Genomic DNA, 18,510 nt, shown 5'->3' with positions numbered 1-18,510 from the left:
CTCGCCCCTCATGTCATCACTAGGCAAGCCCTGAGCAAGACTGGTGACTACTGAAACACCCTTCACCTGAGTGAAGAAGGGACCAGCAATGGCATTTATCTGCTAAATTAATCTAAACTTTAACTAACAAAAACAAGACTTGGGTTTCCTGAAATATCCTTAAGCTACTGATTAATAAAGGAATCTACAATTAAATTAACAAAACCTAACCTAACCTTCGTTAATGTATTACACCAATAATCAAGAAATGCATTTAATTTAAGAAATAATAAAAAATTAAATCACCCACATGCACTTACTCTCTTTCTCTTATTCTGCCTACTAGCTTCTAATATAATTCGTGCTCGGCTTTCCTCCTCCTACAATACCTAACACATTACATTACAAGGCAGTAGAGAACAAAATTTTTTTCGTATCCTGCACACACTCAATGAACTTACTTTCTTCTGTTACAATTGGTGCCTCGCTTTCTTCCTTCGCCTCTTCCTGATGCACAAAACACACATGAAGCAACACTATTCACTCACACAGCCATAGACAAACATACACACAGACACACGGCGCCTACCGACCACGGCTCAATATTATTATGGTTTTCGGCCTCAATTTATGTCCCGCGTCTGCGCATTATCATTTATTCGTATTTTTCTTCACATGCACATTATAACCACAGCTAAATATATATTATAAGTTGATTGTACATTTATTAATTTTTTTACGATGTCTGGTTGTATCATCTCGCTGTTGTGATGAAATAAATGCCGAAATGGACCAAGAACATTTCTTTCCCCTACTCTAATTAATATTGTGAATATAACAAAGTTTGTTCTCCTATACGTACTGTTGTTATACTCAAAACAAATGCTATGGGTAAACCTTCAGTTTGTTAACTAGTTTGCAAAGTCCGCATGCATTTCCTTGATGGTGTGAAGGATAAAAAAAAAAAAAGAGCAGAAATATTATTTACAATCCCAGGCCATTTATTTTCTCTCACTAACTACAGGTGAAGAAATATCTATTTTCTTCCTTTACATACTATTATTACATTTAAGGATGTTTTATATATAGTTAGATTATTTATCTATTAGTTCAAAAGTCTAAAAAATGCACTTGCCGAAATTTCGTCTGACCTGCGTCAAGAGATATTTGATCATGCGCTGTGTGTGTGACAGCCACAAGGATAGCACAGAGTGACAGATTCGTTTTGTTACTGATATTGTAAGTGTGTATGAGTGAAAGAGTTTATGAGGAAAAGGGTGTACGAGAATCAGAGTTAAGATGATAAAGAACTTAAGGAAGAGAAAATGAGAGGAAGAGGAGAAATTGAGGATCAACGCGATAGGCCCAGTGACGATACATAGGTAAATGAATAGGACATAAGTAAGTAAGTAAGTAAGTAAGTAAGTTTATTTGGATTCTTCATGTGCATTACAGGCATAGTATAAAACCACTGAATGTACATAGATATTTCCTCCAGGATGACCAACTAAAGTTTAACAACTTATTTCCAGTAGGGTCCCTTTTTCTATCCAGCAAGATGGGGCAGACAGCACAGGAGTCATTATACATATAGAAATGGCACACAGTAATACTAAATCTAAGACTTATTTACCTACTCTTCCATAAAATTAACAGTAAAGCCTAAATCTACATTCTAAGACAGTCATGGTTAAAAATAAACATAGTCATTTGATTCAGCAGCTCTTTCTTCATCCTGTAAATATTTCCTGAGAGCTACTTTGAACAGGTGTTTGGATTTTATGATTTGTAGGTTTTTTGGTAATTGACATAAAGGTTGCGGAGGATTTCACACCCAAATTTCTTATCTAGATAGGGTCCCGTACCTAGAAACACGTGATGCCTCCAACCACGACTTCCAGGGAGATGTTCATGATGTAGATTTCATATTTGGTTGGGTAATGTTGCATCACGTAGGTGCCCATATGGCGTGTAGAACTACCATCAACACTCAAGATTTATGACAGCAGTATTGTCAACTTGGCTGATGACTGACAGACGACACCAAAAGAACTATTAAAGATACCTAACGCACCAACTCAACCAGGAACGCAATGACCAGTTGACCACGGTATAGACAGACGACAGAGGAATTAGTTAGAGAGGATATTAGGACAAAGAAAGATAAACAAATAGAAAAACAAAGGAAGACAAACAAAAGAGGAAAAAGTTACATTCAATACTAGCACTATTTACTAATAAGATGTTAAAAAAAGTAAGATATGCATGATTTGATTTCAGATAGCTATAGCGGGTGTGTAGTGTACGTGTGGACGCGGTACATAGCCTAAGCATGTGCTAACAGTGAGATTACACGACTAATCCAATAGATGTTTATTTGTATGTGATTCTTATAAATTGTATCTTAAAAACCTTTGGTGTGGCTTAGTTTTCCTGTGGCACGGAGCCTGTGGTAGGGCGGCGAACCACGCAGGACAAATACGTAATTAGGAATGACCAAGTCTTTGCTTATCTCATACACCTCGTAGCCCCGTGAGGTGAATAAACGGATGAACTCCTCGTCGTTACCCGCTGTTACGGAGCCGTTTATGGCTCTCTGCTGGCTGTGAAGGGTCTGAAAGGCATGTTCCACCACCCACACGTCAACCGTCACTCGCCTCCACGGGAAGTTCCGAAGGATGCCCATCTCTGCTCCCTCTACGTCCAGAGAAACAAGGTCGACGTGAGTGGTGTTGGTTGCCAGCAGTAGAGTGGCCAGCGGGATACACTGCACCGACTCATAGATGGGGTGTCCGGGCATGGAGCCATCGAGTGTGTTACCTGCAGTCTGGTCCAGCAGGGAGTTGTGGGCCCGAGCAGCGTGGTTGGAAAATGCATCTTTTAAAGTGTTCTGACGGATGTATTTGATGAGGATTTCTGAGTGAGGATTTGGACGTGTGGCAAGGCAGGAATGACTGGCCCAAGCACGTCGCCTTTTACTTAGCAGTTCGTCAAACATGTCCCCGTCTGCTTCTACTAGTAAACCCGTCCACCCTCGCTCCTTTTCCAGAGGCAGTGTGTTAGACAGGAACTCTCCATCAAGAGCGCCGGCCTCCACAAAGAAACCAGGCCCAGCACCATCAAAAATTTTCTTTATGGCTCTCTGGCAAAATGCGTATGCAAATTCTGCTTTGTAATTTATATATTTAGCTGCATGGAGGTCTGTCTCAGCTAAACTCTGCATGAGGTGATATGGTTCGCTGGATGGAGGATGCAGGAAGTTCTGTGCCACTGACTGAATAAGCGCGGAGTTGTCGTATTGTAAGGAGGGATCAAGAGGAGGTCTGAGAGTGACACGTTTTTGCTGCCATTCTCTGCGCGTCACCATCAACACCACCTGCGAAGGGAAATGTTTGCTTTGCATTAACACTGTGCTTACTGACCCTCCTTTCAATTACGGTGTGCTCGGGACCAGTAGTCAGTTATTTTACTGTTCTATATGTTATCAATATTACATTATTCTTAGAGAGAGAGAGAGAGAGAGAGAGAGAGAGAGAGAGAGAGAGAGAGAGAGAGAGAGAGAGAGAGAGAGAGAGTCTGCAAATGAAAATAGCTCTGGAAATAATCTTTAACATATTCTTTTCCTCTCCTTCCAGACAACACTCTTGCGAAACTACTGTGTCTTCATCCTCTACCTCGTTGACTGCTTATTGGCCAGCCAGCTCTTACAACTCCAAAGCAAGTAATGGTGACTGATAGAAGTATTCAAACGCACATTTCAATTTCTTACTGGTCACTGTGGTATGTGCATGATAGGTTCAGTGTAGGATGACTCGCTCCCTTTTCTGTACACACAAAAACAAAACACAGTAAACACTCAACCCGTTGACAGTGACACCACGTAAAGTCTGTTCCTTGACTTTCGCCAGTCTGTTGGGTTAAGGACCAGAAATACTTTCATTGTAGCATGACTCGTTCTCTGTTGTACACTTGGAGTAGATATATGAAAAATAAAATTTTCCATGAATTTGCATGCAAACCTTATCTTAATACTTCATAATAGTGACGTGACAATGGGGGGACGGTACGGCCTGTGCGTACTAATATATATATATATATATATATATATATATATATATATATATATATATATATATATATATATATATATATATATATATATATATATATATATATATATATATATATATATATATATATATATATATATATATATATATATATATATATATCTCTCTATATATATATATATATATATATATATATATATATATATATATTCTCTCTCATATATATATATATATATATATATATATATATATATATATATATATATATATATATATATATATATATATATATATATATATATATATATATATATATATATATATATATATATATATATATATATATATATATATATATACACACACACACACACACACACACACACACACACACACACACACACACACACACAGCCCACCATGGTTCCCTTAAATTCTTGCCATGGACCCCATATTGAGAACCACTATAGCTTAGATGGAGGTGATAGGAATGGAGTGTGAGAAATGTGGCAGCTAAGAGGGAGTGAGGATGGGGAGGCGGACATGGAGTGGGGTTGAGGAAGGAGGTGTGGCTTGAATGACTAGTCACGACTTCTGGCCTGTGATATTTGCTTATTAGAATGCCCTGAGTTAATATTTCACTGAGGCTAAAAATGAGGGTAGGAAGGCTACGTCATCAAGTATAGGAACTATGTGTACGCTGCATCGTGTACTGTGATATCCATGTGACTAGTAATTCAGTTTATATGGATGTTTCTTTCTTGTTTGCATGGGCTGGTATTAGATTAACTGTTATGATGTTAAAGTTGTCTCTTGGTGTTGGGTATTGCTTGTATGACACTGGGAGTTTTGGTGAGTATTAGGCTACTAGTACGTTTTTGTGCTTGTGTATGCTTTCTGCTAGTGGTGCTCCCTAATGTATTCTGATATGGCGGGCAGATGAGTTAACAGGGTGAAAGAAGTATTTAGAAGAAGTGTAGATTGAATGGAAAGAATGAATATAATAACAGAGTTAAAGTTGGCGGGCAGTTCGGCTTTCTAGTAACCCATTGTGCAGGTACTCCTCCAAGTAAACTCTATCTAGTGTTTGTTCCCCATTATTATCATTATCATTGCACTGTACACCACCTTCATTACTGGTATTTGTATATATTACATACCCAGCCACGATTAGGGAATGGAGGAAACCTCTTTATTTGATTTACATCTTAATTTTGCTGTTTTGTTGGCGCGCGTCATAGTAAGTATGTACATATTGTTGGGTATGAACAATTAGTTTAGTCTCCCCACCATCACCACCAGTTTTCTTTATACATGAATCGGGTGTGGTAGATGGGCTCAACCCTGCCTTGTAATCGGACAGAGACGGTCACTAGGGTAAGAGCCTCTGCGTAGTGACCGCCTTGGTGATGGAGGTGGAGAGAGAATAATCTGTCGTCAGAGACGGTAGTCCCAGCCATAATGACATTTAACGGCCAGAGTATCAAATAACCTCTTCACTCTTTCTACCTTGGAACCACACTTTGTGTAATAGCAGTCGCAAGGAAGTTCCTCGAGCAGCCTCAGGGCAGCATTACAGCAAGCACGCATCATCGGTGGGCGGAGCTTTGCTGGACGGTATGGAAGACAACATTGCACGGGAGGGTGAGGGAGATGAGACATGCACTATGCTGCTAATTTTTGCTTATTCTTTCCCACCAGACTTATAGAGATGCATTTCCATGTTTCTCAAATAGTATGATATCTGCTCTTGCTCGGAATCTTATACTTCTAGTTGTGCGGCTTATAGATTTTATTACGATTACTATCAAAGTTTTCACTTCTACTACTACTACTACTACTGCTACTACTACTACTACTGCTACTACTACTACTACTACTACTACTACTACTACTACTACTACTACTACTACTTCTTCTTCTTCTTCTTCTTCTACTACTACTACTGCTACTGCTACAACAACAACAACAACTACTACTACTACTACTACAACTACTACTATCATTACAACCATTACTACCACTACTATACTACTACTGCTGCTGCTGCTGCTGCTACTGTTGCTACTGCTGCTTCTGATGCTACTGCCGCCGCCGCCGCTGCTGCTGTTGCTGCTGTTACTACTGCTGCTGCTGTGGTTGACTTTCAAGCTTAGTTCTCTGAAGTTTGCAATAAACACTGTTTGTATTCCTTCTCGCTAATTAGGAACGAGTCCGCAACTGGTTTTTCTCTCGCTCTTTCCTCAAGCACAACAAAATCATAGCTACAGCACCCAGGCTGCCTGTTGGAGGAAGACTCCATCTTAATTGTTTGTTTTGATGCAGCGGGCTAGCGGGCCAACGGCTGCACTCACCGTGTGAATGCTTTTTGTTGAAAGTTCCCGGCAGCTCCGTGTGTCTAGAACCAGCTGGGAGAAAAAAAATATCATGTGTAAATTTGCTTTTAGGTTAGGGTGTAACTGCAATTCGATGTAGTTTGTTGTTTGTGGCAGGAGGTGGATCTCTCTCTCTCTCTCTCTCTCTCTCTCTCTCTCTCTCTACTCACCATAAAGGATAGCAATAGGCTGAGGCACAATTGTCTCTGTCTCCACGAAAAATAAAAACGCATCTCTCCTTGCTGAGCCTTGGCTGGCCACGCAGCAGTTAAACACTACGTTTCCTCTTCGCCCAGCTCGCGCCACGTCAACATCTACCGCGCGAACAGGAAAAACAGATATGGGATACATTTTCTTCCATTCCCAAAGTAGTCAACTCACCAGTGGCTGCGCGGGCCGCCTGTCAGCCGCTCTAGTCCCACTGACACACCCAAGGATTTCAAGGATTCTACAGAGTTCCCTGGGGCAGCGGTCCCGTGTCCTGCCGCGCATCGAATACAGGTCCTCGCTCGGCGTGCGGAGAGGTGTTAGTGACAACACTTTTTGGCTAAAAGTTTATTTAATTTTGCACATCTTGGCATCGCAGTTAGATAATTTTTAATAAACATTTAACGAGGAATGGAGAACAACAACGAAAGAGAATGTTTGAGTTTGTTAACATGATCAATGATGATTATGTATGAAATACATTACATGTAACACTTAAATCTAGGAAACAATATAGAAATGCGCCAGTGCTTCGCAGAGTCATATTTGATTATCATGAATGTTGTTAAAGGTAAAAAAATGGCCTCGGGATGAAGCAGCATCCCTCAAATGAACATTATGAAAGCTGGGAATAATGACGAGGCTGCCGCGCCCCCCGACGCCGCCAACGTGAGGCTGGGACGCAGCGGGCCCGCGGGCGGTCCCCGGCCCGCTGCTCTGTGTTTCGGTACTTTCTGAGGCCGCCGCGCCTTACTCCCACACTCCATCCATTGCTCTGCGGCAGCAGCAGCAGCCCCGCACAGCTGTTCTCCACTTCAAGGTGACGCTACCTCCGCACACTGCCGAGTGGCGAGACCTTGTGCTGTCTGGGTGTTGCATGACACACTCACACAGTCGTGTCGGGCAGCAGCTGGTCACGCCGCCGCACACCGGTGCCGCGTGGCCTCCCCCTCAGGACACCGTAAGAGAGTGGGGAGCGTGCATCTGCCTGGCTTGGGTGTTGCCTGCAGCTCTCCTCCTCTCCCTGTCCAGGACCTGAGCCGCCGACTGCCAGCTCTGGCGACTGTCTCCCTGACTTAGTAGCTTGCCTCGGCGCCAGAGGGCTTCGGGCACCAAGACCGAGATTTCCCTTCCCCAGGGCACCCCCGCGCGGCCTGCCTCCCTCCACCAGGAGGAGGAGCCGGGACGGGGACGCGACCGGGCCGAGACAGCGGCAGTGTTGGGTCAGTAACGGAGATTTGAGGTTGAATATTGAGGATTTCTCTTGCTCTAGGCGACTATCTAGGGCGAATGTCCAGTCTCCTAGAGGTTCAGTAAGGTCCTGTTTTGTCTAGGTCATATTGCGGAGCTTACTGAAGACCCGAGCACCTGGCTATCGACCCTAGCAAGTGTAAGCACCAATAGCATAACAGCAAGATCTACTGGAGGTCAGACAACATCACAAACAAAATATTATGAATAGTTGTGATGAAAATCTACTAATTATTTTAAACATTTTTAATATAACTATATACTTCAAGAGACTACAAATACTGTTATATATTTACACATGCAAGACACATAACATTACCTGTGCTTCCGTAAAATGAAGCACATCATTAGCGGAGGATAGAGATGTCCGTGTATCGACTCATGCACAATACGCACGAGAGGGTAACAGCTGTGTGTGTGTGTGTGTGTGTGTGTGTGTGTGTGTGTGTGTGCGCCTAGTTGTAGTACAGACTCGTGTAATCCTGTCTCCGAATCTATAGTTGTCGAATTTTACCTTCATTTGTCCTTTCTGTGTGTGTGTGTGTGTGTGTGTGTGTGTGTGTGTGTGTGTGTGTGTGTGTGTGTGTGTGTGTGTTCTATCCTTAGTCAGAATCGGGAGTTATGTTCCCTAATATTGTCTTCACTAGAACTGATCAAAGAATGAACAGTGAACCAATCCTCGAGGCCTGATCTCGGCTACATGTTATAACAGGTTCGGTCTCAAGACTCCCAGGCCAGCAGGTCCAAAACACATAGTAAGTTGTAAGTTAGAGTCGTTCGTTTTTTTCCATTTTTTTATTGTATTTTTTGTGGATTTTTTTGGTTTTGTTTTGTCTTTTTTTATATTTTTTATTGTTTTTTTGTAGGTTTTGGCTTTTCCTTCAACGATTGTCCTTTTTCTTCCCGCATTCGACGAGATTTGATTTTTGTTTGATCCATCATGTTTTTGAACCTGCCGTGTTGATATCATGACATAAAAAAGATATATATCCAAGGCGACTATATGCTTCTAATGTTTGTACATACTTTAAACACTCACAAGCATACCAGCGATCAGGAAATTCTATAGACACTTGACATTAGAGAGACACCCTTAAGTTAGTAATATTTTGTAAAGTTTATCTATAGAGAGGACGAAACAAAGAGGAAAAAACTTCTCAAGAATGTACATGTGACCTAACAATAAACGTGATTTTTTTTATTTTATTGAATATTTCTTACTCTTAATCTCTCTCATTAAATATATAGCTTATGTAGGCTCGTGTAGTGAAGGGAATAATAAAGAGGTTCAAATGACCCTTAGTATAATACAGTACTCTCTGATCACTTCATATAGAGTTAGTTAGGTAATAAGTTAATTGTTAGACAGTTAGTTAGCTAGTTAGTAAGAGATCACGAGGTCTTTATTAAGCTTCTAGATCGCGGGAGGAGTCTTGTGATTAGAAGGAAGAGGAGGAGGAGGAGGAGGAGGAGGAGGAGGAAGAGGAGGAGGAGGCGTGGATCAGTTAAGGTTCATAATCCTTTCTTCCTGTCATCGTCATCATCATCATCATCATCATCATCATCATCATTATCGTCATCGCCATCATCATCATCATGTTCTTCTGTGCCTTTTCATCCCAAAGTCACTTCTCGTAGCAGAGAGAGAGAGAGAGAGAGAGAGAGAGAGAGAGAGAGAGAGAGAGAGAGAGAGAGAGTCAAAGATCGTGTGTGTGTGTGTGTGTGTGTGTGTGTGTGTGTGTGTGTTAGTGACTATATCCCGGCAAAATGGCTCGCTGTCCGTCCCCCGTTTGGACACAACGTACGTACACATGTACACATAGACGTCACGCACACACAGACAGGAGCACACGACATATACGTAAGCCCTTCTGACGGCACATAGGTGTGTGTGTGTGTGTGTGTGTGTGTGTGTGTGTGTGTGTGTGTGTGTGTGTGTGTGTGTGGAGAGAGAGAGACAGTATGAGAGACAGGAACAGAGGTAAACAAACTCATCTATGTGTATGTGAAGACAGACAAATAGACAGACAGGGAGACAGAGAAGAGACAACACCTCCATCTCACACACTTGTTCACTCCTCTCTTAGTTTACACTGATGATAATGATAGCGTGTTTGGAGCTCGTCATCCTTTCCTCTTCTCCAGCCTCCCTTCCCCGCCCCGTCCAGCCCCGCCCCGCCCGCCCACAACTGGTACTGGTGGGGGAGTGACTGGCGGGCCTCAGCACTCGATAACTTGTGGACCCTTGCTCTCTATCGCTACAGGAAAGATATGTATGGGCTTATGGAGTCCAGTGAGTTATCTTCAGAGGGAGAGAGAGAGTGGGAGAGGGTAAAGAGGGTATTGCGTCATAAGAAAAGAGTAAGGTTAGTGATAGTAAGACACTCTCCTCCCAGCATCTATTCAAGCTTATGCAATGCGATTAAAGGAAACTAGGTAAGGGGAAAAAGTGTTGGTTTATTTGTCTGGTTGTTTGTTTGGTTGATATCTGCGAGAGACGACACGAGTCCCAATGTTAGTATTAGTTTCCGGATGAACGAAAGATCTGCTCTCCGCACTCACCAGGTGAAAGAAATTACTTATTCTTAGCGCCGCCCTCCCGCCAGCCTGTCTCAACGCTCAGGGCTTGCTGGGCTGGCGGGAGGCTGTGCAGTCTTGCCTTGTGGCCAGACCGATCAGACACTTATCTTACAAGGTTATATTAGTGTGTGTGTGTGTGTGTGTGTGTGTGTGTGTGTGTGTGTGTGTGTGTGTGTGTGTGAACTTTGATCCTTATATGCTCACGTACAACAAGTCCTGAGGTTTTCGTCTCTTACCTCTACCAAGTGGCCTCTTTCTCGTCCGTGGCTGAGCTCCCGAGAGGCCTCAAGGAGACAGGGTCGGACAGCCAGCCACCCCCTGGACCTGTTCTTTTATGTTTTTTTTTTTCCCCGTAATAGTACATCCTTCCCCTTTGGCCTTTCATCCGAGACCCAGCGTAGTATACAGACCTTCCCTGTACCTTTAGTTTTCATCTTCGTTAGAGTAACCATTGACTTTATGATATATTGTATTTGATTACCTATTCGTATTCAGTAACTACTGACGATCAAACTCTAGTCAGCGCTCTTAAGACTGCTAAGGAATCTGTGTCTACACTGTATTAGCGTGGCAGATTCTGTAGCTAATTAGCTCTCAACTAGTGGGGCGACTCGTCCGTCCCCCCGTAAACATACTAAGCGGCAGCAAACAGCAACGTATCGTCACCTTCATCATACTTAAAGCGACATTAAACAGCAACTTGTCGTCTTCAGTATCGACAACCGCTCTCCGTAGCAGCGGCTGGTACAGGAGGAGGCGCTGTGTCGAGGTAGGTCCGACGCCCATCACGGCCGGGTCATGGAGGAGTAGATGAGGAGGAGAGGTGTGGCCAGGGCAGCCGCCAGCCCTAGTTCCCTTCCGGCGGATCCTGCAGTGTCGACTTTGGGGCATTTTTCCGCACCCTGGCTCGGCAGATTGGCTGCAAGGACAGGACAATTATAAAGGTTGATACACACGCAGCAAGGCTTAAGACAAATGAAATGTGTCGGTGATGGAGACAGGGCGCCAGGAATAATATGTACAAGGTGAAGGTGGCAGTGATGAGCATGCATGAGCCAAGGGCATGCAGGAGGCCTGTCGGGTGACTTTCGGTGCCCACAACAAGCGGGTGGAGGGAAGACTGACCTGCAGGGTGCGGGGGTGCTGGGTGCGGTGAGGATACACTGCAGTGGGAGGGATGCGGAGCGGAAAAGGAAAGGGTGACGGAGGAACTGCCCTCTATTGGGAGGCGCGCCGACAGGGTATCCAGTGTGTAGTGTTAGAAGTGTGAGGTAGCGGGGAATGTGAGGTGGCGGGGAGTGTGAAGGAACAAGTGCTCGTGACCGACAGCGTACGGTGCCGCGCGGTACTAGGTGAAGGCACCGGTGTGTGCCTCCACGACCACCACTATAATACATTAGTTAGAGGTTATGAAGAGAATATTTTGGGTTGTTTAGGTGATCCTGAGGTGACGCCTCGGCCACGAGAATGAAGACTGCGGGACAGGAGACGAACGCTTGGTGTGGCGCAGCTGCGCCAATCCCCATTCAATTATATAGTAGTGACTGAGCTCAGTGTAGCGTGTAGTGTGTGTGGCGCTGATCATGAGTATATGTTATCTTGAAGGGACACACGTCACCTGCATGTGGCTGCCGTTCTCTCTGAGGCGCGTGGCTGATTCATCAAGGCACCAGCAACATAAAGTGAGCTCGATGGGCTACCCAGGCCACGCCAGCAACGATTGTCGTCATTGCGTAGCTGAGGAAGCACCGGTGAGCCTGGCGGCGAGGAGAGCGCCACACAGGGCTGGCCAGTGTTCAGGGCTGTGGCAGATCCTGTTCCTTCTCGCACACATGCGCAGGACACGTTGCAGATTTTAAGAATTTATATTCAGGTAGCATTGTAGTTTACGCAATTCGGTTAACGGTGAGTTTCAAGTGGAAGCATTTATTTAGGTTTCATTGCATTAATTATGGTTTTAATTATTATTTTAAGGGCTTCATTGTGATGAGAGCGAAAAGCTACACAGAAAATGCATCATGATTCAGATGGAGTGTGTGACGCGCCGTGCCGGCCTGCAGGGCGGCGGGGCGAGGCGCAACGGGCTCCGAGTGTCTGCCTGGCTGTGGCGGGGCAGGGGCGGCGCGCCACGTGGGTTGGACAGACAGCCTGTGCCGGAATCTATTTACCTCTGGGCGCCAACAGAGTATCGCCTGGGAGTGAGTGGTGAAGACATGCTCACCACCACCCCAGAGTGCGATGTGCACCTGAGTAAGGAGTGGTGGCGGCGGTGGCCAGGTGCAAGGGCGCCTGCTGCACCACTTCTCGCCGGCACACCCTGGCCTTCACGCCACAGGCTCGGGGAAAGCCCTGAAACACACATGATGCCAGAAACACCTGCTGGGCAATACATTTAACTTCAACTTACCGTGCTGGTCACGTAATCTTGAAGGTCGGCGCGGTGGTGGAGTGAGTGGGTGTGGTGCGAAGTGTGTGTTGCATTGTGGGGCACAACGAGAGAACACACGTAAGGGTGAAGAGACTAAACAAGGAGGATGGGGGAGCGAGGGAGGAAGGGAGGGGGGCAGTGAAGACATCAAGGGAGGAACAGAGAGATGAGAAAACAACGACCACGGTCTTACTCGTGGGTTCTGTTCACTGTCAACACGCTCAGCAGTGTGTGTGTGTGTGTGTGCGTGTGTGTGTGTGTGTGTGTGTGTGTGTGTGTGTGTGTGTGTGTGTGTGTGTGTGTGTGTGTGTGTGTGTGTGTGTGTGTGTGTGTGTGTGTGTGTGTGTGTGTGTGTGTGTGTGTGTGTGTTGGGTGTGGGGAACACTGAGTCACTGGTGCAGCGGGGTAGCCTGGCCAGGGGGCTGTGGGCTGTGGGGCTGGGAGACGACTGGGACTTGGACAAGGGAACAGGATCAACTTAATGGTAATTCTTATCTAAACGTTTCAACTGGCGAAGTAGTGTAACCAACAGTAGTAGTAGTGATAGTAGTGGTGGTGGTGGTGGTGTTGGTAATGGTGGTGGTGTTGGTAATGGTGGTGGTAACAATACTGCCGACAAGGGGAGGCAGCGGGACTCGAAGGAGAGTGAGGCTACAGTCTAGTATAGTGTGAGGTGTGGAAGGAGTGGAGGAGTGTATACCATTGACTGGTCGGTGACAAGAGGGCAGCAGTCAGTATCCGTTACCTTCGTCTTCTTAACTAAACGGACCGAGTGGTTGAACAGTGCAGGTGCCGTCCGTGGTGGCGTCACGACTAGGACATGCGCATTCACCTCCCTCCCCTGCCAAAGTGAAGGTCTCAGTGGGGCCCCTACACCCCTACACGCTGCACGGCTGGCGGCGCTCACTCAAGACCACGCGCCCGCCCCTTCCCTCTCAAGCGGCGCCATGTCACCCCATTTTCGCGGCGCCGTCACGCAAACCAATCTATCCTCCGCGCAGGGACCACGTCACGCCTCTGTGAGCATCTCTTTGTGACCGGCAAGTGAATGCAAGGGAAGACGAGGCGTGACCAACTTTGACGAAGGGTTGGGTGATCAAGTGATATCCCGCCCCGCGCCATTCTGTTTCACGCCGTCCACGGCCTACACACCCTCCCCTGCTCACCACGCCCCTGCGCCCACAGTCCCAAGACTTGCCATCGTGTTCCACAGTATCGCCACGGAAGCAAGAACAGTAAGGAGCAATACACGTGAAGCTGCAACGGAGACTGTGAGCTTATCGGTTACTGGAAGCACGGGACACTTCTACCAGTCTACAAGTCACTTCTGTAGTACTGGACGCTCGCCAGCACTCCTGGCCTCCCTCCTCCTCCTCCTCCTCCTCCTCCTTCCTCACGCTCCGTTAATGAGGCTCATCAATCGCTTTCTCGCCGGAGTAACAGGGCGTGCAAGGCTAATGATCTGCGAAGGTCTTATGCAGTGAATCTTAAGTGAGCCCGGCCACCCCAGGCGCGGCAGACGACCCCTCCCACACGCCACCGTTGCCCGTTGCTACAAGGTCTTGTTCGGATCGCCGCTACCGCCGTCGCCACTGCCGCCAAGAGTCACATCAAGATCTGTCATCATAACCTTGTCGCGTCTCGTCTTGCGTCGAGGCAAGGACACCCGCGCAGTGAGGGATACGCGGACACGCAGGGACACAGGGAAGGAGGGAGGGAGGGCGTCACAAGGAGTGCCCCCCACGTGTCTCGCCGCGCCGCGTGACCTTGTAGCAGGCCTGTGCGAGGGGTCACCTGCACGCGTCCTACTCAGCAAGCATGCAAATGTGGGAAAAATGAAAGCATCATAGATGACGTTAATATACAAAATTATCTCTCTTATTTTTTCTTTTACTTTACCATAAAAAATCGAACAATATTTACAAGCTGTATGAGGCTCGTCTACTAATGCAACTAGTCTATCAAGAAACTTGTTCTGCGTAAGCTTAACCGAAGGAAGGAAACCAACCTGTGGCAAAAGAAAATGGTTCTAACTAGTTCTGAGGGAAAACAGTTCCTTAATTCAAAGATGAGAGAGCAGTGAGACAGAACAGTATCTATCAGGCCATCACGGGATGCAGGGCAGTCACATTCCTCCTATTCACACACACACACACACACACACACACACACACACACACACACACACACACACACACACACACACACACACACACAGTGGTTAGAGCGCTGGCTTCACAAGCCAGAGGACCGGGATTCGATTCCCCGGCCGGGTGGAGATATTTGGGTGTGTCTCCTTTCACGTGTAGGTGCTGTTCACCTAGCAGTGAGTAGGTACGGGATGTAAATCGAGGAGTTGTGACCTTGTTGTCCCGGTGTGTGGTGTGTGCCTGGTCTCAGGCCTATCCGAAGATCGGAAATAATGAGCTCTGAGTTCGTTCCGTAGGGTAACGTCTGGCTGTCTCGTCAGAGACTGCAGCAGATCAAACGGTGAAACACACACACACACACACACACACACACACACACACACACACACACACACACACAGTTCATTGTGGTAATGTCTCCCCCCCCTGTACATTTTCAGTGTAATTTTTTACATTGCCTAACTAATAAACCGTTTATTATCATTATTATTATTATTATTATTACACACACACACACACACACGATTTTTATGTAATGTAACCATAATATCTCCACCTAAAATGTAGTAAAGGGTTAAGGAATAAAGTGAAAGAAAACGGAGTGTGCGGTGTGGTTCCCCTGGTCTTGTTTCAACACGCAAACTTGTGCAGGAGTTGATCCCTTGAGTCTCCACAGTGACCTAAACATTCTGGGGTCACAGTCACCACCTGCCTTCCCCTTAACTTTTAGCCAATACCTCTCTCTCTCTCTCTCTCTCTCTCTCTCTCTCTCTCTCTCTCTCTCTCTCTCTCTCTCTCTCTCTACTGTCTTTTTTGTTTATTTCTTTTTGTTAGTAATTTGTTTTGTCTTCATTATCATTATTATTATTATTTTTTATTATTATTATTATTATTATTATTATTATTATTATTATTATTATTATTATTATTATTATTATTATTATTATTATTATTATTATTATTATTATTATTATTATTATTTATTATTATTATTATTATTATCATTATTATTATTATAGTTATTATTACTATTACTACTACTACCTACTATTACTACTACTACTACTACTACTACTACTACTACTATTACTACTACTATTATTACTATTACCGTCACTGTTTTTAGTTTTGTATGCCTGCCGTTAATACAATTACTATTACTACTACTACTACTACTACTACTACTACTACTACTACTACTACTACTACTGTTCGGTTGTGTTGCGGGAAAGAAAAGACATGAAAACTGTGTGCGTGTGGGTAATATTTTTTGCGTGTGGTGTTGCGTGCAATATTGAAACACTTTTAATGCACAAAGTATCGAGGCACTTAGTTAAATACGGCTTTGCTATTCCTTTGTGTGTGTTTGTGTGTGTGTGTGTGTGTGTGTGTGTGTGTGTGTGTGTGTGTGTGTGTGTGTTGAATCTTTTAAAATCATATTTGTTTCTCTTTATTGTTAAATATTGCTGCTTTTACTATTATTATTATTATTACTCTTCTTGTTATCATTATTCTTATTTTTATTATTACCATTATTGTTTTTGTTGTTGTTGTTGTTGTTGTTGTTAATTCACTCTAGAGGAGGATAAGGAGGAGGAGGAAGAGGAGAAGGAGGATTAAAAAGACAATCATAGAGAAGGTGGTGGAAGGAGAACAGGAAGAAAAGAAGGGAGAAGGAGGAGGAAGAGATGTAGAAGAGGAGGAGTATGGCAAGGAGGAGGAAAAGGAAGAAGAGGATCGAAGAATCAAGTTTCAATAGTCAAGTTCTTGGTAGTTCGTGAATATTCCATCGTATCAATCTTCAAAGTTTGTAAATCGGAAGTCGTAAGTCAGAAATCGTAAGTCGAGGTTCGTAAGTTAGGGTTCGTAAGTCAGAGGTCGTAAGTCAGAGGTCGTACGTCAAAAACCGTTAATCATTGTAAGTTATATTTTGGAGCATCAGCCTTCAGTAGTAATAGTAGTAGTTGTAATAGAAATAGTAATAGTAGTAGTAGTAGTAGTAGTAGTAGTAGTAGTAGTAGTAGTAGTAGTAGTAGTAGTAGTAGTAGTAGTAGTAGTAGTAGTAGTAGTAGTAGTAGTAGTAGTAGAAGTAGTAGTGGTAGTTGTAGTAGTTGCAGTAGAAGTACTTAGAAATGTAAATGTCTAACTTATTCATTATTTACTTTCTCTCTCTCTCTCTCTCTCTCTCTCTCTCTCTCTCTCTCTCTCTCTCTCTCTCTCTCTCTCTTTCTCTTCCCCAGGTCGTATTTTATAACTTTCTTCCCTCTATTTTCTTCAGCTGGGTGATAATGGAACTTCTCGGCCCCATCACCAAGCAGCGCCGTCACAACTTCATAATTTGTGTGGGATTCACCGCGGGATAATGTCTCTCTCTCTCTCTCTCTCTCTCTCTCTCTCTCTCTCTCTCTCTCTCTCTCTCTCTTGAGGGAGTGGGTTTCATTCCTACTAGTATGTGTGTGTGTGTGTTTGTGTGTGGTCTTTGATATATGTGGCCTTATGTAACTATACTCTCTCTCTCTCTCTCTCTCTCTCTCTCTCTCTCTCTCTCTCTCTCTCTCTCTCTGTCTAGGCATTTCTCCCTCAAGAACTCAATAAACTCACTTGTACCCTCACCTCACCTCACTTCACCTCACCCTCACCTCACCCTCACGTCTCACCTGTTAATTTGAGTAGCTTAGGCGCGAACTTTTTCCAGAAGGCACATTCTTTAAGTCTGGGTCCTCTGCCCGTGGAGAAGTTGTTGGTGGCCAGCGTCAGGTACTCGCGGCCCGTGTTGGTGTGGACTGGCCAATAGGTGTTCATCCACGTGCTCTCGCTCCCCTCGCTTGGGTTCCTGCAAGATGAGGGTCCGTCAGTGTTTGTGGTGCTTGGGGTCATTTTTGTCTCCTAAGGCTCTTGGATCCCTCTTGTGTGTGTGTTAAGTGGTTCGTATTGTAGCACTTTTTGTTTGAGGGTTCGGGGGCTGTGGTGGCGGTGTGTTGGTGGGTTTTGGAAGGTTCTTGGTGTTGTTTTGGTTGGTTTTTGAGATGTGTGTGTGTGTGTGTGTGTGTTTCACTGTTTGATCTGCTGCAGTCCCTGACGAGACAGCCAGACGTTACCCTACGGAGCGAGCTCAGAGCTCATTATTTCCGATCTTCGGATAGGCCTGAGACCAGGCACACACCACACACCGGGACAACAAGGTCACAACTCCTCGATTTACATCCCGTACCTACTCACTGCTAGGTGAACAGCACCTACACGTGAAAGGAGACACACCCAAATATCTCCACCCGGCCGGGGAATCGAACCCCGGTCCTCTGGCTTGTGAAGCCAGCGCTCTAACCACTCAGCTACCGGGTGTGTGTGTGTGTGTGTGTGTGTGTGTGTGTGTGTGTGTGTGTGTGTGTGTGTGTGTGTTTTAGGGTTTCTGTGGTGTTGTTTGGTGGGTTTTTTGAAGTTTTTTATATTACGTCTTGGCATTTATTGAT

At 44.9% G+C, this 18,510-nt stretch overlaps 3 protein-coding genes across 14 annotated transcripts in view; all 3 read right to left on the bottom strand.

Annotated features, from left to right (window-relative positions):
• The window catches only part of LOC123519473 (inositol hexakisphosphate and diphosphoinositol-pentakisphosphate kinase 2-like), a 69,282-nt gene extending 68,685 nt beyond the window's left edge, over positions 1-597 (bottom strand). For 5 of the 10 annotated variants that reach the window (XM_045280790.1, XM_045280802.1, XM_045280793.1 and 2 more), the window contains exon 1: positions 441-591. The gene's annotated coding sequence lies outside the window, so the exon portion shown is untranslated. Of the gene's footprint in view, positions 1-440 lie in introns of all 10 variants that reach the window. The other 5 variants (XM_045280798.1, XM_045280796.1, XM_045280795.1 and 2 more) reach the window with 2 other exon arrangements.
• Positions 598-1,399: 802 nt separating this feature from the next.
• LOC123519472 lies at positions 1,400-6,856 on the bottom strand. The gene is made up of 2 exons (XM_045280788.1): positions 6,595-6,856; positions 1,400-3,355 (listed from the first exon to the last, which is right to left on the bottom strand). The coding sequence occupies exons 1-2, from the start codon at positions 6,655-6,657 to the stop codon at positions 2,384-2,386; spliced, it is 1,035 nt and encodes a 344-aa protein (XP_045136723.1). The 5' UTR covers positions 6,658-6,856; the 3' UTR covers positions 1,400-2,383.
• Positions 6,857-6,964: 108 nt separating this feature from the next.
• The window catches only part of LOC123519471 (acetylcholinesterase-like), an 82,982-nt gene continuing 71,436 nt past the window's right edge, over positions 6,965-18,510 (bottom strand). For 2 of the 3 annotated variants that reach the window (XM_045280785.1, XM_045280786.1), the window contains 2 exons: positions 17,698-17,873; positions 6,965-11,381 (listed from right to left, as the gene is read on the bottom strand). In XM_045280785.1, coding sequence (XP_045136720.1) covers positions 11,248-11,381; positions 17,698-17,873 — 310 coding nt within the window. In that variant the 3' untranslated portion in view covers positions 6,965-11,247. Of the gene's footprint in view, positions 11,382-13,635; positions 13,732-17,697; positions 17,874-18,510 lie in introns of all 3 variants that reach the window. The other variant, XM_045280787.1, reaches the window with a different exon arrangement.

Source organism: Portunus trituberculatus, chromosome 45 (genome assembly GCF_017591435.1).
Source record: "Portunus trituberculatus isolate SZX2019 chromosome 45, ASM1759143v1, whole genome shotgun sequence".
NCBI classification, from domain to species: Eukaryota; Metazoa; Arthropoda; class Malacostraca; order Decapoda; family Portunidae; genus Portunus; species Portunus trituberculatus.
This window is presented reverse-complemented; position numbering and strand designations above follow the sequence as displayed.